Genomic DNA, 22,005 nt, shown 5'->3' with positions numbered 1-22,005 from the left:
CCACATTGCAGTTTGCTGCAGAGCTCTGTGTAACAGCTATTTTTAGTTTAAAACAAGCTTCCACTGCCCTCCAGCCTTCCTGCTGAGGAACTGCCACACAGACAAGGTCTGATCAGACAAAGCATTTGCAAGTATTTTTGGCTTAGGCAAGTCCTATATTTCTTTTAAGGTTATTGGATGCCTATGAAATGCTCCTGGAGTCAGAAATAAGCACCATCTTCTAACAGCAGAATACTGAATGCTGACAACAAAAAGCAAAGTAAAACAACTTGAACTTTTACTGTATGTCTCCCTAGACTAAAATAAACAGGTTTTGTTCTTTTTACTGTTCTTCTGTGATCCCCTTACATATCTTCAAGGAGTAGTGAGTAGGCTGACCTCTCTGTGCTTACAGCATGCAAGCCTTTTTCGTACCCTTGTGTTTCACATTACCTGGAATTAGGTCTTTCAATAAACATAAGTCAACATGCCCGGGCACACAGAGCCTTAGAAAAGAGGTTTACAGTAACTTAGGTAGGGCACATCATGGTCGTATTGTAATGAATAAGAAACACTAATGTAAGACAGAATATAAATTTGTTTTCAAAAGCAAAGGGATCTCTACGGGCAGCTGATGTAATTCAAGAAGACGAGTTGTTTACCGAGATCTGTGGCAGTGTTTTGGACTAATAGTCAGGAAATAAAAGCAATTGAGAGTCAGGGTGAAAATCTTACTAGTGGGACAAATGTGGCAAAAGGTCAGGTATCATCATCAGTGTAATAAATGTCATAATTCAGTTTCTATCAGGACAATCCTGGAACAGCAACTAAAACATTCTTACAGACAGACCAGATTCCCACAGGATGAAATAAAACCCCCAAGATCTCCTCCTACAACTCTGAGAACCTGTTGGACACACCAGAGATGGTCAAAACAGAGGTGATATTTTACAGGCAATACAGGTTTGATGTGGCCCATCGGCCACACTCAGGGGACCCTTTCTTTACAGTAGGCCTCATAAAAGAACATTACTTTCATTTGTCTGTGTTGAGAGAGGCTTCAGACCATGTCTGATGTCTTCCTCTAAAATCAGACAGAGTAAAGACATATGCTGAATACTTATATTAACTACAAATGTATGTAAATTGTCATAATATTATTATTAAGCCAAAAATAAATGCGACAAAGTACCAATCACAGAAACCATGATTATTTCAGTCAAATAAGAGGTCTCCTAGATAGTTCACACAGGAATTCCTTATCCTTTCCAGCACCAGATTCCAAATTCAAAACCAAGTTATGTTAACTTTCAAGTGTCTTCAATGATGTCAGAGCCAGAGCAGTTACAAGCTTTTGCAGAGCAGCTACAGATACTCAGTACACAGTGATAGGTAACTTAACACTCACAACTTTGTACCATCACTAAAATACCAGCATTTATTTAAAGATAATCCATTTCTAGAAATTATTAGCTTTTAATCACTCACTATCTGACAGGGTAATACTATTTATCTTACCCTATTCCCTCAAGCAGAAAGAAAAAATTGAATAGTGCACATCCTTATCATCTAATATCCACATAAACACACTGTGCACTGTATTTCAAATAATCGTTTTGTACAGTAACATACAACACAAATATATCACAATCAGCTCTGAGCCTTATATCTGTTCATTAAATATGCAATTACTCACAGGAATATTGATGAAAACAGTATCAAATTCTGATGCTGACAGAAATCTTTTCAATGGCACCATGAAAAACTGCAAGAAAAAGAAATTACATAAACATTGGCTTTTGTACTTGTATTTTCTAGACTGCTATGAAAATGCATGTTACAACACTGTAAGTCACATCTTACTTTCTCAATCGATTCCAGAGTTTCCGTGTATTTCTCTTCCGTTTGCTTTATTTCAGCAAGACAACAGCTTCTTATGTCATTTTCAGTATATTTCTGCAATTACAATGGAGTCAAGTTTAAGTCATTAACAGGCACCTAATGGATAACAAATGTTTTTATTTGTTTAGAATTATGCAATTAGGATAACTGCTTCCTGAAATTCTCTGAGTACTGCAGCCTCCAAAGATGACAGCAATAACCTAGAATATTTTAATGTTCAATTAGCTGATGACTTTAGTAAAATCAAAATAATATTATGAAAAGTTAATGTTTAGACATAAAATGCTGAAGTATCTGCATGTACTTTGGAAGCTGAAACACAAGGTCACATTTAATTTACATCCAGACTGAGAAATCTTATTTAAAATACTCAGCAGTTAATAATTCCATTAAACTTAATGGGGCTAAATCATGTAAGCAACTTTGCATTGCCATAAATATTGGATTCGGTCTAATCCCTGCACTTATTTACAGTTTTTTCCCTTTTAGTTTTCAAGGGGGGGTTTCTCTTCAGGCACAATAGGAGTATGTCCTCAAATCAGGAAGTGCAGTGACTTCCAAGTTCAGCTCTTACATATGTATGTGTGTGTCTCCAAAGAGACCCTGGAAGTTTTCCATGTAAACCACCAGACTCATAGAAAATTGAAGTAATTATCAGCCTAGAACTCTAAAAAAATAGTTTATAAGCAGTCTTACCAAAGATCAGATTTACAGCATTAGCATCAATAACTTGAAGCCTCAATAAAATCTGATTTCAAATAAAAGAGTAAACAACTGGAAGAAGATATGGAATCATTTGTGTCAAGCAAGACTTAGAAGATCTGGAGATATACAGGTCAGCTTGGAGACCTCACATAGTAACTGCACAGGCTCTTGCAATTAAAAGCAGTAATTAATCCAAAGTGCTTTCTCCTAAACCAATAAGCAACAGTACTATCACATCCTTTCTGAAACCTATTTATGTATTTGTATTATCCTTCAGCATATCCCTGGCTGTTTCTTACCTATTTTCACCCAGTGTAGGGAATCCATATTGCTACATGTTAATACACCTGATGACTAGATGTTATTCACATACAGAGGGAGTCAGGACTAGAAATTTAGTACTACAGTTCTTTCCACTTAAGGGGGGGGACACAAAACAAACAAAAAGAAACTTTTGAACAAAACACTTCTCTCTTCTAAGAGCAGCAAAACTTTTAAACTTGAAATTTTAACAATTAGCTACTGCTGTGTTCAAGAGCTAGACTCCTTCCACTCCCTCTCTCTACTACCAGGCTACCTGATACACATGCTAAGCACACCACAGCAAATAGCAAGCCACACTTAAACTGTCCATGAGCCACATACAGTCCCTATGACACTGCTTGATCACCTCTGTAGAGTGGGAAATGTACTCCTACCACCTCAACTAGATGCCAAGTTGCAAATCAGGCACAGAAAACTTGGTCACTGCTCACACTTGTTTGCTGCTTTGACCAATCTCCTTTACTGTTCTCTGTCTTCACATGACTCTACAAGCAGCTCCTGCAGGTGGAAATGGCTTCTCACTCTCATCTACCACGTGCTGCAATCTCAGAAATGCTTCTTGAAAACCAAGCTCATGCAGTTTTTTTAATTTTCCCACAACAAATGTTAAGGTGCCATCTTCATCAGATGCAGACACAAGTAACCATTTTGCAAAAATACAATCTTATCAGAAGAACTGTACTTTGCAAGCATCATCATCTGATGATCACCCTTATCTCAAGTCTTTAGTCCCAAGTTCTTTGGAAGGAGGAAGCAGACATTGTCACAGTTAACTGCAGTTAATTAATCTCAATAAAGTATTAGAATTTGATGTTATTTAGACTTTCAGTTATTTTTCACCTCTACCTCTGTGAGCCCAGTACTGTTCAGATGCCTTGCAGTATTTGCCCCAATACTGCTGTACTCAATATCTTATATCCATTCACAAAATGTGGGTGCTTTTGTTCACCAGCTCTCATATGTGCAATGCAAACAAATCCTGGGATTCCACTTAAAACCATTCACTTCAGTTTTGCGCTCACCTAATCCAAAAAGATCATTCTCACAGACACTTTTGGCAGAAATTAACATATCAATTTTTCTATCTGTACCATAAACTTCTAGAATTTGAGCGCAATAAAAAAAAAGGAGAGAGGGAATAAGAAATAATGTGCAAATAGCAATACAGATGAGAAGAACTGCCTTCAAAGGTCAGCTACTGCTAGAGAAAACTTAGTGGTACAGTTTACTTCACAAGATAATGGCAACCTAATGATCAACAAAAACTACATGGTTGAATAAGCAGGAAATTCATTAGTATGAAACAATTCTGTTATCCTTGTTAAGTAAGTTGTCCAAATTATGGCTCAAACAACAGCATTTCACAATATTTTAACAATTTTGGAGGCAGGACACTTTCAAGTAAGCAGTTCCATTAATTGCTTTTAAAACAGCTGGTAAGTTTTTCTACTCATAACTAGCCAAGTTAAATTACTGTATTTCATTTAAAAATTATATTTCTTTCAAAAAATTACCATAGTTAATGTTTGACCCTTTATCAAAACAGCCTGTGAAGTCTTACACAGGAGATAAAGCATGGACATGAGAACTCAGGATGCAGCTCAGCATGAGTGAAGTTTCAATGAAACTAGCTATAAAGAGATAATTTCAACTTTCAAAAAGATAACTGCTATTGTTCCAAAGTAGCATGGAATTGGAAAACATACAGGTTGCTGTGCTGCTTCATCTTTCATTAGGTCTTCATAAACCTCTCCACCTTCATCTTCTCCATAGACACAATCATACAAGTCTTCATCTTCATCAACACCAGTTTCACTGAAAAGACAAGACGAGGAAAAAGCTGCAGCACAGCTGCAAGGGACTACTTCTCATAAAACGAGTTTCTACAGTAAACAAACAGATAAATTATTTGAATATCTAATGAAAAGAACTCATTAAGGAAAATTAAGTCCATTAATTTTCTTTTCTCAATGCATTTAAAATACAATTGTACAAAATCAACACAATACTGAAGACTACATGAATTTAGAACCACACAGGACCTAAACCATACAGCAAAAGCAATACATCAGGACAGTTTTGTCATGAGCTACTATTCAGATGTCCTCTTCTCTTTGACCCTTCTCCCAACACATCCAGTGAAGAGGAGCTGCCTCTCCTTCCTGCCTGACATCCCACTTCACTGGGATGCCAGGTGCTGTTACAGGTCCTCTCTCTGCCTAAAGAAAGGATTATCTGGGGTAAAATTGCTTAGAGCACAGTGCTAATAACACCAAGGTGTAGGTTTGTGATCCCCATATGGGCCAATCACTTAAGAGTTAAACTCAATGATCCTTGTGGGTCCCTTCCAACTCAGAAGATACAGTTATTCTGTGATTCCGTGAAAATACACTAAAGACTGCAGAGCCAGCACCTGAGACTCTGTCCCTCCACTCCATAAGGCAGTATCTCAACTATCGCATGGCAACTTTCAGCTACTTGAAAATTAAAAAAGTAACCTATCAAACTGAAAATTATAGACAGTTCACCAGAAATGTTCTCTTAATACCCAGACTACAGAAATAAGGCATAAATTAAGGCTCAACTCTACCCTCAGCTAATTCAGGCTTCATTAGAGTTAGTCCTGCTAGAGTTTTTCCTACTTTGTGATAGTATCAAGCCCATAATATCTTTTACTCCTATTTCTCAGGATATGTCTACAAAAGAACTCTAAAAGATATTGAAAGCACTCCAGTCACAATAATCATACAGAAACTGGATCAGATGTGCTGACAATTTTGAGATTTTTCCTCTTGGAAGACAACACTGAAATACTTCAGAGTAAAAACCAACAAGTTAGTCTAACATTTCAGCTCACAGTGATGGTATGCCAGCTCTTCACATTATACACTGGCAGCTGTCAGATGCAGCAGACACACTCTATTTTACCACCTCTGCTCCAGGGAACAAAAGCTGGCAAAAAACAGAGTACTTTAACTACTGCAGCTCTTTCTGACAAGACTTCTTCAGATACCATTTAAACTCAGGGACAATTACATTAATTTCAGCCAAATACACTCACTAATAATTAAGAGAAAGTAAAAAATGTGGACCATTTGCATCATTCAGTGACACTTTTGTTTCTTAGTCATTAATTGCTTTCTCCACAGTTGAGACAGCATGCAACTATCAAATTTCAGTTAATAATATTTGTCATTTGATGCAAAAGAAGAGCTACGAATATCAATTTATTTGGTTTATTAACCTTTTTTTTTAAAGACTGTCTTCCAGTACTGAATTTATATACCTATTTAAGAATTGGTAGAAATATTATTTTCAAGCAGTGCTAATGCCACCACATCTAAGAGATGAGGACATCATCTCTAGCCCACTTGGATCTCTCAGAGGAGACTGCAACTCCTACCTTCTGCACCTTCAAGTACACAGAGTGAAAAGCAATTATCCATGAGACAGCTGCAGGAAACAAGGACAAGCTATGCAGGGCAAGTGGTAAATTGAGCAATGTTAATAATGGTGGTGTTTCCCTTCTTTACAGGCACTAAGGAAACAAATCCCTGGTATGAACAGCAGCTCCTTCACCACATTGCAACAAGCAACATACAGTGTGTCCAGAGCCCGGGCAGCACTAATGAGGTGAGTGCTGGAGGAGCTTCGAGCTTTGGGGCACTGAGCTCTGAGCTCTTGTCCAACGTGATTCCTAATGGACCTTGAGAGGTCCTAGCCATAGAATACAAGGGTATCCTGACAATCCTGCAAACACCCAAAAGAGGCAAATGCATACATATGCACAATTTCATTGACTTTAGGGAAACAATCCACTTGAATTATGATCCAAACATGCATTTTGTTTGCAAGTTCAAGTAAATTTCCTAGGGTCTCTTACAACTGATATTTCAACTTTCTGAAAGCATTCTCATAGTACAAAGATAAATTAGAAACACATTTGTTTATTTACTTTGCTACCATGAAACATAGAATCTGATTCTAAGCTTCCTTACATATACAAATGTATCACAATTATTCAAACAAGCTTTCATAATTAATTCTTCCTGGTCAGCATAATTGCTAACAAAATATTTTTAATCAAATAATTATCCCATTTTCATTAACACCATGTGTTCTATAACATCATATAAATAACAGCATGCAACTGAAAGCCAAAATCATTAATTAAATATTTACAACATACTCTATTAAATCAGGAAGACCTTTGTAGACATCTTCATCATCAACGCTTTCTTCTGTAGGGAAGGGCCTATAGAAAGAAATATAGCATTAATTATACACAGCACTAGCCTAGTCATACAGTGGGATTTTGTTTGGTTTCTAAGATTTTCACACAGATTACTGCATGCTAATGTGTTTGTATGTTCCTCTCTTTCTCTGATGAACAGTATATATGTATTTAGACTCCTGTATGTGAACGGACACTTAATATAATAAACATCCTACTGGAGGGGGTTGTTATAAATCACTACTAATACACATCATTGTCATTTTTCAAGTGTAGGGGGGGAAAAATCAGCAAAACTGTCACATTAGGTCTGGTTGTGGGTTTTTGGTTTCTTTTTGAAAATGAGAATTTCACGAACTTGGAGGAAGAAAGAAGAGAAAACCCCTTTGCCTTTACATAAATCAGCACTGCATCAGCTTGACTTGTGATCCTGTGTCACTACTATCACACAAGTTCTGCAATACCAGCTGCTCATTAGTTCACCTCAAGTTTCAGCATGAGAAGTACACAGAGTTCAGGCACTTCAGTACATGTACCAGAGGTAGCAGATACCTTTCGTAACTCCTCAGAGGTCCACAGCCTTGGTTAGCTGCCACTGGGTATTCTGGGTTACAACTAGAGAAATTCTTAGTCGGGGACACAGTATTTACTGCCTCTAACAACCTTTCCAAGGAGCACCATGCCAGAGGCATTACTCCCACCATCCATTACAGCAATAACATACCTTATTCCTGTGCCTAATGCAATAGGAGTCCGAGAAAGTTTTGAAAGTGTTTCTATCACCTGGAGAGGAAAGAAACAAACTGTGATTAGTTAGAGAACAGAAGCAATAAAACATTTTGTTCTCTATTGTTTCATTATCAGCAGCACTACTTCAAATTATATAAACAGACAGAGAATCTGGCTGTGTCAAACACTGAGTGCACCGAACTTCCGCAGATTTCCCCCTAGCTGGTCCTAGGTGCTTTTGTACTGGGATATGTGATGGAACCGCAAAGAGAAGAAAAGGGAACTCTTCTTTACAAGTAAAAGCTAATTTAAGTGGATTTAAAACCAGGTGATATATGTCACAAATCAGACATTCGATTCGCAATTGGACCTGGATGCACTTGTAAACAAATTTTATCTCACAGACTGTGCTAAATATTTGGGATTCTTATTGTAGCTCCAGAAAGAAAACCGTATGGATTTGAGCTTCGGCACACAGTGGCCCGCAGAGGGAGCCAGAGGCCAAGGCAGAAGGCGGCCCTGCAGGGCCGGCTGGGAGGGCACGGATTGATCTCATTGATCTCTTCATCGGCCCCACAGCCAAAGCCGCGCGAAGGAACCTAGAAGCTTTCTTTTCTTTAGAATATGGCAGCAGTATGGAAGGTGTTATTCTAAGAAAATACGTCCTATAAGTGCTAAAGGCTATGCGAAAAGCGAGGGAAGCATTAAGGAATGTTGGATACACACACATACAGTCACAAAGGTGGAGTTGTTTTGCTGGCAACTGTAATAATAGAAGACCTATTTTGACTCTGCCCAGCATGTCCTCTATGTCACAAGTATTTTCTGGTATACTGGGAACTATCAGATTGGCAAGTCTTGTTTGCTAGAGAGAGAAAAAGACCCAAAATGACACCCTGTCTGAATTTCTATGCTTCAAATGAAGGTTTCCCCTGAAATTCCCAGAAGTTTCAGCTTGGATCTTTTCAACTTAAAATTCATATTAGGCTGAAATCTCCAAAGAAGGTTTTTATCAGCAGTATCAAAATTCAGTACAGCAATTCTACATTTCACAGGCATTTGGGAATAATGTCTACAAATTCAACTGTTTATTTTTGAAATTTTAACTACAAGACTACCCTGACCATAAAAGAGAGTTAAAAGTGCATCTCTCAAAGGAATGAAAATTACATGTTTACACAGGAGAAGGACAAAGTAAAAACCACAGAGAATAATTACATACTACAGAGTTTAAACTGAAGTAACAAAGCCTCCAAAGTGAATCATATCTCATATGCAGATGAGTAAAATTAAGAATTAACAACATTAAATTACTCCTGTGAAAGGCACATTTGGGGTTCATGTAAGCTGCTGTGAAAATGAATGTCACAGAAAAACTGATTTTGCCTTACAGCAAAGACAAAGAATTATAAAAACAAATAAATATGCTATGAACATAATCAAAGGTTGGGGCACATATTCCCATTTGAACAGAATTGCAACATGGCCTAGAATAAGTTTTAGAAATTGTGAATAGAAGTTGACCGAATAAATTACAAAGTTAATTAAAAACTATTTCACAGTAATCAAAAGGTCAAAAGGGAAAAATCACTCCTTTACAGAGTGTTACTGTTGCAGGGGAGTTGTGGTTTCCACACCAGACCAGAACCTGCCTCTGCACACCTGCAAGAATTCCAGTGAAGGGTTGCAAGGACTGCTAAGCCACAGGAGACAAGACAGTATGAGAAGTTAACTGAAAATTCAGTAGCTGGCAAAATGATCTAACAGATGGGTGGACATTAATTGGCAAAATCACGGGAAAAGAGGCTTAATGCTAAAAATAAAGGGGGGTAAGTCTGGTGAACTGAATATCCCTTTCTTGTTTTAACATGTTACTTCCCAGCACACAAAAAATCTTTTGCAAACTCTTCCACCCACACAGACCATTTTCCTTAGAGGGATTCTCACTTATCTAGAATAATCAAACCCAGGAGAGGTACAGCTTACTCTTCACAGCTAATTATGGTTGCTTCAAAATAACACAAAAAACCAAGCTGTACAAATGAAACTATGAATTTTAGGTAACTAGCAAATATTATTCCCAAAATGTACCACCAAATCACATTTTACAGCTATCAATATGAACATAAACAAAAGCAAAATTTATAAATTAAGAGGAATAGAAAACCTTTTTCAGGAACTGATGTGAAAACTTGGAGGGGATGGGCATGGTGACACACGATGACACTCACACACACTGAGGAAGCCAGAGGAGTGTTTACAAGAATATGCAACCAGAAAAGGACAGAGAAAGGAACTATATGACTAGAGACAACAAAAGACTACTAATAATTTTCACTGCTCTTAGAAGGGAGGTGGTTTGGCACTGCAGGAAGAGCAAACTAACAAGCTAGGAAGCCAACAGACAGATCTCTATCAAAAACTGAACACTGGATAATCTGGTAAGAAGAAAATGGTCATCAACACAACAGCTGTCAGCATCTCACCAGAGACACACTGCGTTCTCCAGAACTAAGTGACAAAGTGTGGCCACACTGGCATCACAAAAAGGGGAAAGGTAATGGGCAGAGATCACTATTTTATTTTGAAATAACACAATTAAGAACTTAAAACCATTAAGCACACTAGTCTTTAGTTAAGATTAAAATACAGACATAACTTCCACAGAAGAAAAGGTAATGTTCACCCACTGACTACTGAACTGAACCTTAAGACAGCACTCAGTCAAGGAACAGAACCGTGCCTACTGAGGGGTGTGTTTCACACAGTTATGGTTTCCTTAAAGAATTCTGAGAAAATGTCCAGAATACTCACACCAGTAATCACACATGAAACTACCACTTCTGGGCAACACACTATTTCCATATCACATATATGTAAATGTCTTTGCTCCAACATAAAGTGAGGAAAAGAAAGCTTCTCCTTCCACACAAAGTTTCCGTTGTTTGGTTCTGAGCCACTGCAGGAACAACTAAGCATCCCCAAATTTCAAGGTCCATGTGCATGGCTGCTGTTATGTATGGGTTGAGTTGTCAGATAAATGATCAGAATTTCAACAGTCATTCATCAGAACAAAATTAAATCCAGAAAAATGTCTGATTTTCAAACTCACAAAGAAAAGACTCAGGAGGTTTTCAGAACAGTGCTAGTTTGAAGCCCTGTAACAGTTGCATGAGGGAGCCTATAATATAGTGCAATTCTGAACTCCAAAATTACTATGTACCATACACATTAAAGGCCATAACATTCAATGTAATGCTTTTCATGTGCTTTTTTTGCCTTGTTCTCTTCCTTTTAGCAGAGCTTTAATCCCTTTTACCCATTTAACCCTAAATGATTGCCCAGCTTTCTTCCACAGCAAGGACTCTGACCGATGCTCCTGCACCTTTGAATGAGGCTTAACTGGATCTTATTTTAAGTGCAAAAGTAGCATTTCTTGCTTGTACAAAGTTCAAAACAACAGGGCTTCCATGCCTGGCTCTGCTCTGTGATAAACAACTGCACAAAGGGCTGCAGAGCCTTTGCACACACTATTACTTGGAACAGTCAGCAAAAAACAGATGCTGAGTAAAGAGTAGCATTGACATATGAAAAAAGAAATGTTTCTACAACGTCTACATTCCTGCACACTGAAAACTTAGTAACTGTAACTCTCCTGCAGGGAACCTAACACTGAGATGTTAGCAAGAGACTTCCAGATATAAAAGGAAGCCTCACTGCACCCGCCTCAGTACAGCTCCTTTGCACTGCCTAACACCATCAGACAGAGGTTAAGCAAGTTTTTAGAAGTCACATCAAAGTCACGCTCACTTCAAGAAGATATGAACATCCAAGTTTGTTTTTCAGTACATAGCCAGTTTATGCAAAACACAACATAAAATTCAAATCTATGGCCCTGAAAGAGGAAGCACACCTCAGCCCACACCCTGGTGAGTGGCTCTGCTCCTCATTCATATTTCAGGCACTGCTCACACTACATATTAACTCTCTACTTCATTAATTACTCTAAGTGCATTTTTTTCAGCTTATTATTTATTATTGTTTCACTTGACTTACTGTTGTAGGTCAGAGTCTCCAGTTTATGTAAGGACTTGAATACCCCCTGCCAAAACACTATTTTGTAATTTCCTGCAGCCATGCTCTTCAGAAAATCACATCAGATGTTCCTGTGCCTGCTTACAGCAGCAGTACACTAGAGGGACTATTTTACTTCTTCCCATAGCAGTGGTGCGTCTGAGTTTGAAATGTGTCTTTATATTTTGGTGGTGTCCCTTTTTAATCTTGTTTCTTTAAAGAAGAACTTGCAAATCATGCAGTTAAAAAAACAGATGAAGTACATTTTAAAAGTACTTTTCCACTTTTAGAAGAAACAGAAGTAAATCATTTTGCAATCCACTGTCTCCCCAAATAGGCAACATTTCCTTGCTTCTGACAGCTGCTGTAAGGACTAGGCCCATATTTGTGTTTCTGATGTTTACTTCAACTGAAAATATTATGTGATCAACAAATGTTGATGGCAACAGTTTCATAGATTATGCCAGTAAAACCTAGAAAGACTTACTTGTGGTTAGATTATCAAAGCAGTTGCTTCTATGTAGGAACTTAAATCAGGATGTGTTTTTAAGACATGGTAAAAGTCACCAAGAATTCATAACTGTATTATGCATCAAGTAGTTTTTCAAAGTCTGGGCATCTAGCTTAGTAGTTGAGCATTGCAATTTGTTGAAAACTTAGCTTTACTCCCTCCCTTGAAGTGAATTTTTCTAGCAGACACATGGAAACATACTAGCATAACATAAAGCAGTCATCCGCCAACGAAAAATGTTTCCAATACCAACCTACTTTTTGACACATTCACATGGGTTTCTTCATAAACAGGTCTTATTTTACTTCATCAAATTTTGGAGGAAAAAAAATCTTCAACTATATAGGAAAATTAATCCTTCAGAGGAGCTGATAAGCTCCTTAGCCATGGTCTGTCTCCATTCCAGCCTCTGGGTTAGAAGAGCACTCTTACGTTCAAGAAAACTTTAAATCTGTAATTACATTAATATGCCCCCTTATCAACAGACTTTGAAATAGTTCTGGTTGGTTGGCTGAGTTATAATGAAGTGTAGCAGTGTAAGAAGATTATAAAAATACCTGTTTTACATGTAGTTGTTCCTACTCTTAAGCTAAACTCTAGCCATGAAGAGAGCCTGATGGCTGCATAACACTGGTTCAGATACCTACCTTCTCAAAGGAAACTACAGGGCTGCTATTTGCTTTTTCAAGGAAGTGAGCAGACCTGTAATTTGTTACCCAGAAAGAAGGATGCTTTACTCCCCATAATTGACAAAATCTTAGCACCATTCACTTGTGCATCCAGTATCAGTGTAAGTAACCAGTGTCATTTCAAGAATCAATTTCTTCGAAAGCCTGTAAAAAAGGCATTTGCTCATTTAATAAAGGATATGTTGTCATACGAGAAAAATACTACATAAGCTTCCAAATGGTTTCCAAGTAAAATTTATCAGCAAGACAACCATGAATATAAAATGCTTACACATACTTTAGACTACTTATCAGGGCTAGGTTACATTTTCTGGGTTTTTTCCTCCTTTTATAACCTGAAACCTTTGATTGAAAGAAGGGCATATTGGTTTTGGCATGAAAAATATAAGAGGGTTTAATTTCACAAGAGAAATTCACCATAGAATCTTTCAGAGACTCAAATTAGGATTATTGAAAGGTAGGAAGTCTTGAGATGTGTACATGCACAAATTAATTATCTGGATATGTGCATACACTTAGCAGATTATGAAAATCAAGGCTAATGCAAATAGAACTCCCATGTTCCTACAGAACAAAAAGTAATATGTGCTCTGCATCACAAGGGTAGGGATCTTATGAGGCCAATTTTCAGTGCCACATATCCAGGACATTTTAAAGCCAGAACTGCTAGTCGTGCCCACATGCTGAGTGAGTTTCCATTAAGCTGTTTTCACTCACACATCAGATTGGTGAGGAGGAGAAGAAAGAGAAATCATCATTTTATGTCTCTGTCACTCAGAGATAAAATAAAATTGCTATACATATTCTCAAATTACTTATTAAGGAAGAAGGTTTATCATTTGCTACTGTGGAGTTTACCAGGCTCTGGACAGCCCTGGATCAATACTTCATTTGGAGGGGAGGAAAGGGGGAGGTGGGGAAGACATATTAATATATATTAATATTTTACACTAATTCATCACTAACTTTCAAACCAAAAGACCTCTAAGAACTGCTAAATTTACATTTGACTTGGTTAACAAATGTTAAAAAAAAAAAAAGGAGATGTAGCTAGACAACTCCAGGGTGATTACACAGCTGCTGATCTAATGAGCATATTATTCCAAGTAAAGCATGTTTGTAAGTTAAATTGAACGTTTTCTCTCCATCTGCCTTGTTCGGGTACTATGTTAGTATTCTGTTTTGGTTCAGGTTAGTTTTAATCAAACCACAAGCCTCTAGGGAAGGAGAAAGGATGAGGGCTTTTCCAAAAGGCAAAACAAATGAAAACTTGTGAAAAAGAAAAGAAAGGGGGGAAGAAAGAAGGTAAAAAAAAAAGGGGGGGGGGAGAGGAGAAGAGACAAAGAAAAGAAAAAAAAAGGGAAGAAAAACCATGACCTAAAAGCAAGCCTTCATCTTCCATACTGGCACCTCTAACAGGCCCTTAAAACCAAAAAGCAAATTTGAAATACCAGTTGTGCAAATATGCCTTTACTAAATACTGTGATAGCATGCATTGAAGAATTGAAGTCATACAGACACAACGATGTGAAAGACAATTTACACCAACTGGCACCTGCACCAGCATCTTCTTAGGAACTCGGCAGACTGCAGACCTCCAGCAGGTAGACATGTAATGGTCTGGGTCTCATTAAACAAACACCAATTTTCATCCCATTCAAATAATCAAATACAAGCTTTAGGTGTAGAGCACTGATAGGTGCAACCCAAAGGAAAGCCAGATTTACTGTCAGATTTACAACAGATTTACTTTCCACCAGGATAATCACCAGCTGTGGGATGCTGCCTGTTTTCCCACTGACACTACCTTCAGCTACCCTGATTCTGGCCTCTCTCATTCCATGTCCATTCTTCCATTTCCACTGGGCTACATCCTCAGGAAACACATCTGAGGACTACTTCATCCCTCTTTCCCATCAAGGCTTAGCGCTGGCATAGTAGCAGTAAGGAAAACAGACCAACTGTCCCATGGCAGAGAAATGCACGACCCAGAGCCAAGTCTGTGTGACTGACAGCAGCCTGCCAGCAACTCTCGAAAAAAAGGTTTGCAACCAGGTGCCAAATGCTTTCATGCAGAAGCAGCAAGGGTAAGACTGCTGTAAAAGCTGGTTTTGGCAGTCATGCACATTTCCTCTGAGCCCTGAGCCCCAGCTCCCAGCTGTGAGAGGAGAGCTCAGAGGTGCTGCTGGTTGCAGGCATGCCGACCTTCATACCATACACACATTGCCCTAGGGAAGCCTCCTCCAGTACCCATTTTCTCCAGTGCCTCCACAGTGTCTTCACAACAAAGTGGCAGGAAAGCTTTTCCAGAGGAAAAAAAAAAAAAAAAGTAGCCAAGACAAAAAAATCTCCTGGGTGTTGCCTCTTTCTGTTTGTAGATAAGCTAACTACAGAGATGCAAACTGCTGGGACTTCAAAAGCCCTGGGGAATCAACAATTATAGAAGATGCAATGTTTTCTCCAAAGCCTTGTAAGAACCAGAGGTGAGGAGGGCAACTGAGCACCAGGAAGGCAGGCAGAGACAGAGAGACAGGAGAACGCAATTTTTAAAAACCACCCTGGAAGATACGAGAACAGATGACCTGATATCCAAAAGGACAAGTTAAGGGCAAGCATATTTACCTCTTTTAGTAAAAATGGAACATCTGACATTAAGTTAGAAATATCCAAAACAAAGTTCTACTGTTTTCTTTTCACATCTCTAAATTAGACCAAGCAACACTTGATGTCATATGTTTACATTACAGATGTAAAGTATCTATAGCGTTTTTCTCTAGGTCACTAGTTAAAAACATAAATGTTGTTTCCAACAACAGCAAAGAGCTGCTTGGACCCCTCACTAACCAAAGCCTTCCTTCCCCTTTTGCGCACTGAACATTTTTAACATTTTATCCCTTTTATCAGGGGTGATAAGGCTGATCATGCAAACTCCTGAACTAGAAATGTGGGACTGGCTGACATAACTAACTGCACACGTGAATCCTAAACATTAAAGGAGGAGAAACAAAACCAAATGCTCTCCAGGAACCCGTAAAACTCAATGCCATGTTATTAAGGACCATAATGAGCAAGTCTTTAATAATCAATATCCAATTATGGTCACAAATGTATGCACATTAAACACAAATCATGCTTAAAATCCCATTCTTTTCCAAGTTTGAGGTCAGTGACGGGGCTACAGTTGCTAATCCAAAAGTATGAAAGATTCCCTTGACAGCTTTGCTCTTACAAGGATCTGAAAAAGTCCAAATTGCACAAGCAGCACAGTCCTGCTCATCTCTTGGTTCATTTTGTCCCAAAGGCTCAGAGACTCCCCAAAGCAGGCACAGGGGAAGGGAGTTCTAGCAGCTGCTTCCTGTCTGCAGCTCGTGGTTTTGATTCTATGAATACCTTCCAGCCCTCACCATGCCTTCAGGGGGGTTAAATTCGGGGTTGGTTTTTCCGTTGTTTTGTTGGGGTTTTTTTCCCTTTTTAAGATCTTGCTTAAAGAATGACAACCTTACTTTAAGTACTGCTGTGTTATGTATGAACAGAGCACTTGAACACTGTAACTAACAGCATGAGTGCAAGCTGCCTTGGAGCATACTACCCTGTAAAGATGGAGACTGAATAGGATAGTGTAGGATAACCTATACTTACAAACAACACCTTCAAACTGTATTCAGCTTTGATCAAGTGTTTGTTTTCAGTGTTTTCTGAGCACTCTTATTGATGATACCATGATCTTTTTACCATATTTTATATGGGTCAAAACAGTAGTCAATCATGGAAAAAACAGTTTTTTCCTGCATTTTGAACATGATATTTTAATACAATCTATTTTTTTCCTAAACGTAAGCATTCTTTTCAAAATCCCTAATGACTGAACAGTGTATTATCAACGATTATTGGATGTTGAACAGTTTTCTTTAAATAGGAATGGACGTATATCAGTGCTGTATGTTCTCCAAAATTACATTTCTTTTGCCACTGCCCTTTAACAGACTTCAGAAGACTATTTTTACACATTTTGAAAAGCACAAGCAAATTGTCTAAACTGCAATCACCAGTTTATACACTATCTATACACACTGTGGGTGTTCTTGACCTTGGATGTTTAAAATTGGCATACAAATGTTTTAGAAGGAAATTAGTGCTTTCGTATTCATTATTGATTGCACCTCCAATACTGTTTTGGATATGCATCCTGCAGTTTAAGTGACATGTGGTTTCCTCACTCCCACTGTGTTATTTCACTTCAATATTTAAACTGATTCCTTATCCATTTTGATCCTAGTAAGAAGGATATTCAGAGGTGGCTGTGCAATGGAGCTTTTCTTCCTCTCTTCTGCTAAAAGCAGAGGAAGATCTTTCTCTTCCTGTCTGGAGTGAACCAGTCACTGCCATGCTTCTCCCTTTTCTAAATTTAATTTAACCATTGACTATATAAATCCAATTAGCATTGGTTTTGCTGAACAGTACTGAATCCCACTTGAATCATGAACTGAATTTACTCCAGTACACAATCTCTGAAGATAGGAATATTTATGAGGCGTAAACACACATTGTCTGTCCCCTTATTCTCTGCAAGAAAAAAATTGCCCTGCTGTAGTGGGCAGTGCAAAAGGAAGTGAGCTGTTCTCTTTGATGCAATTACCCTTCAACTCACTCGGAGGCTTACAAAAGCCCACAACTATCTTTCAGGCCTCACACTCTTAGAGATCTCTCTACTCCATCAGAAGAGACAAGGGATTGGATCAGACTGACTGAAAAGCATTGCACTTGCCTTCAACACTACAAAAGGATACGCAGTAAACTGGATGGCATAACTCTGACATTCCACTGTCTTCCACTCACTTTAAAAACGAACACCTTTGATACAAAAGTTAAAAAAAAAAATCAAACTTGAGGAGACATTCTACAAAGGAAATGGCCATATTATCAGCTTCTATTACAGAAACCTGATAAGCACAGTGGTTTGGTTTTCTCTGTAACCATCTGTTCATTTAGACAAAAAAATATAACTATGCTTACAGTAGTGAAAGAAAATATGAAGAAATAGTTACATTCCCATCACGTTTGTACCCAATTCTCCTTGAGCTGGATCCTTATACTGAAAATTACAAAATGAATGAGAGAAACTAACTTGTTATTTTTATTTGAGATTGCTTAATTATTTTCCTGCTTTATTGCCTTGAACATGCAGCAGTCTTCAGGTTGTACTATCTGTGTACTTATCTTTCCCCTCAGAAAGATTACTACACTTCCAAAATGCCACTGCAGAACTGCACAAGCAAGAGAGAGTGGGATTCCTCTGAATTTTTAAAAATGTTGTTCTTTAGCTTTCATTTGCCTGGAGGTTGAAAGAAAATTTTGAGTTCTTAAAATATGTGAATGGGGATCATACTATGTATTTTAGATATAGATACTGTGATAAATAAGAGCAAACCACAGATACCTATCACTAGCCGTACAGTTATGTTTACTGTTAAGATGTCACTTGGGATTTCACCAGCATTATTATTGACTTCAGGAAGTTCTGTCCTCTGCCTTGTGCTCTTTACCCACTTGTTTCTGCCCTGCACTTCAGTTTGCTACTGTCTGAGCTGTTCTAACCATAAGCATGGTCATGTCCTAATGATATGCAGAGAGAGGGAGGAACCAATTTCTTAAAATGTTATTCTGAACGGGAGGTAAGCTCCTCTGTTATTTCCCAGCTCTGCCACATCAAGAGGTATGACAGAGGCAGCAAAGGAGAGGCAGTAACTTCTGATATTAAGATTGCCTCTTAGGGCACATAGGACTGTACCTCCCTTTTACTCTATAGGGCTTACAGGCATTTCCAAATCTTTGTTCTGGAATTGTGCTTGAAAATATTTGTGAAAGAGCACAGAACTGAAGACATCCCAGATGGGTAACAGGTCATAAAACTTCATCTAAGGCCAACTTCAGTCCTAACTGTTTGTGATAAAAACATCAGTAGCACATAAGAGTCCAATGAAACCCTTGACATGAATTTAGTTGGGCATTTCAGTCCAATACAGTGAGATCAAACCACACACGATATCCTAAGTGTTATTTAGTTCCACTACAGTCAATCACAGCAGTGGCGCACACTGAACAAATGCAACAGCAACTGCAGGCCAGCAGGTGCACCTGGATAACACACCATGCTGTGCTTTATGAACAACAGGCCCCCACGTCTTTTGCAGTTAAAGCACAAAGTCATTTTGGGGAGATGACGCTGGGAAAAAATACATTGCAACCAACCAACTTTGTGTAAGTGCTCTGGTTTTACCTGGCATACAACAACAAAGATAAACCTCAAAGGACACCAATATTCTCCTGGCAGTTTGTCACAGGCATTATGGTCTCAGTGAAAGGCAATATTTCTGTTAAAGAGCATTAAATTTTCGCGGGTCAAATGTCTATGTGGGGGAATTTCAAACTGAAAGTTGTAGTTCATATGTAACCTGAGTTACATCTCTACCTTTTTTTTTTTTTATATATCAAACGTCAGATCTAAAACCGAGATTGGTTAAAATGTACACAGGATGAAGAATATTAAACAAAGTGAGAAAAACAGCCTTAATGGTGAAATTTCAAAAAAGCTATTCTGCATTACAGCTTGTCATTTTATCCCACATTACCTGTAATGTTCCTTAAAATTGTGTCCCTCAATATATCTCCCTTTCTACTTGGCAAGCACTAATATTACTGCTTACAGGTATTTCCAACAGCACAGAAATTCCCTTACTGCACTCATACCGAAAATAGTAAGGATGAGACAGCATCAAAACCAGTGAAATAAAGCAATGCTTGTCTGAGACAGATGCATGAAATGTAATCTTCAGACAACAGCAAAGTCAGAGGATTTGGAGAGACTGAAGTTTTGGGAAATATGAGAGATGTAAGGAGTAAGATGTGAGAAAGTTGAAGGAAGGAGAGTGAGGCAATGGAGGAAGAGGAAAAGTCTCATTCAAAGACATTGATGTTGTCAGCTTCTGAAAGGGTTTGAGATTACAAAAACATTACCTCAAAATAGAAAACAAGATAAGAAAACGGAAAGCAAACCTGAAAAGCAAATGAAATATAAAATGAGAACAAAGAAAGTGGTAATTTGTTTCTACAAAGATGATCCATGTTTTCCACAAAAAGGAACAAAACCATTAACATATAAACCCCCTCTTTTAGCTGCATTAATGCTGTTAGCTTGTTGCTGTAGCTGAGGTACCTACAGCATGCAGAGCACACACAAGGTGGATTTTGTGAGCTATGTGGATCAGCTCAGTAAAAAGCACAGCATTTGTTCTAAAATTAGATTTAACTTTTGCAAATTTTTAATTACTGCTGTTCAAGAATAATATAGCCATTAAAAACACTCCTATACAACATTTTTTATTATCACTCGCACTGTAGAGTATGGAGAAAAGCCCCTAAGGCCTACATACAACAAATGGTAACTACTGATTTTATACTAAGATGAAGGTCTAGTTCTCAGTCAAAATTAAGTGTCACATGTAACAAACAGGCCAGGCTACTGTAGTACAAGTTTTATTTTTCAGTGGATCTTTGATTACTGTTGTAGTTAGGTTTCCCATGCCTGTGACAGTCACAACATGCACCACATGGTCTCCAGCTTCAGAACAACTCATCAAAATCCAACAGAAAATCAAGGAAAAAGGGCTTCTGACAGGATTCACTGCCTTGCTAGTTGAGGGCTCCTCTGTCTGAGAGGAGTTTCACAGAAAGGGCATTTTTTTCCCTTAAGACTTCAGTCTGCCAAGTGAACTAACATGGATCAATTTAAAGGCATCATAAGGTCTGAGGCACTGTCAGATGGATTCTTTCCTACTGAACAGCTTTCACACAGTGGCACCAAGTCACAACACGTGTTTGAGAATGCTGACTGCTTTTAACATTTTACCTCACATTACCAAATTCATAGCTGAATTCCCCTGCATACCCAGAGCTCTGCACTTGCAAACAAGCAAGGACACAGTAGTTACTTTGATACCACACCTACTGGAATGACCAATTTCACTGCCTGAGCAACCTGTTTTCAATGTGCACACGAATAGCAGAACAAGATCTAATACTGATAAGTTTAGGTTCCTAGCTTCATATTGGAGGGCTGAAAATTTTTTCAAGTAATCTTCTAACTTAGAACCTGCATAGAAAGCAGGTCAATTTCTACATCACCTTACATTATTTTTACTTGGCAAAAGCAATACTTTCTCTCACAAGTTTGCGAAAACAACTGCCTCTAAACCAGCACCTGTATTCATCTTCACTTTCCATTTCTGGGAAATGACTCAGAAAATAACAGCTTTTTGGCTTTTCATTCTCAACAGAGTGATGCAATAAAGCATCTTTCATGACTCCCAGAAAAATATCTAAGGAGAAAAAAAGTTTATACTCACTAACTCTTATTCACTCTCCTGAGACACATCTTTTCTTTTAGTCATAACCAGAAACATCCTGACTACATTCCCTGGTGGTTTACTTGCACATACTCCATCTACGTCAACAGCAGGAGATGAACCCTGCCTTTTAGCATCAAACTGTCTATTATTAGGCACAGGTGTGCAAATTAAACAAACCAATGCCTCAGCATCCAAATTAGCTTCTACAGCAAATATCGCTATTTGTCCCCCCTGAACCAGGCAGAGATTTGAAACCATACTAGCCCTGAACCATAACAACCATACACTTGACGAGACCTTTCTCTGTGCCCCTTGGCACTGCCCAGACACTTGCTAGCAGACAGAACAGCAGCAAGAGCAGCAGAGCACGGCAGCCCTTGTTGGCAGGACCTGCTACAGCAGAACACACACCAGCAGCCCCAGTGAAAAAAGCCAGGGTGGTCATAACTTAAG

The 22,005-nt window shown here is 38.3% G+C and overlaps 1 protein-coding gene across 2 annotated transcripts in view; it reads right to left on the bottom strand.

Annotated features, from left to right (window-relative positions):
• The window catches only part of VAV3 (vav guanine nucleotide exchange factor 3), a 157,432-nt gene that overhangs the window by 92,424 nt on the left and 43,003 nt on the right, over positions 1–22,005 (bottom strand). For both annotated transcript variants that reach the window (XM_064664542.1, XM_064664543.1), the window contains exons 3-7: positions 7,869–7,927; positions 7,100–7,165; positions 4,617–4,725; positions 1,843–1,935; positions 1,676–1,744 (exon numbers count right to left, since the gene is read on the bottom strand). In XM_064664542.1, the coding sequence (XP_064520612.1) occupies positions 1,676–1,744; positions 1,843–1,935; positions 4,617–4,725; positions 7,100–7,165; positions 7,869–7,927 (396 nt within the window). The remainder of the gene's footprint in view (positions 1–1,675; positions 1,745–1,842; positions 1,936–4,616; positions 4,726–7,099; positions 7,166–7,868; positions 7,928–22,005) is intronic.

This window comes from Pseudopipra pipra, chromosome 9 (assembly GCF_036250125.1).
Source record: "Pseudopipra pipra isolate bDixPip1 chromosome 9, bDixPip1.hap1, whole genome shotgun sequence".
In the NCBI taxonomy this organism is placed as follows: Eukaryota; Metazoa; Chordata; class Aves; order Passeriformes; family Pipridae; genus Pseudopipra; species Pseudopipra pipra.
Note: the sequence above shows the minus strand (reverse complement) of the source record. Positions and strands in the feature narration are given on the sequence as shown.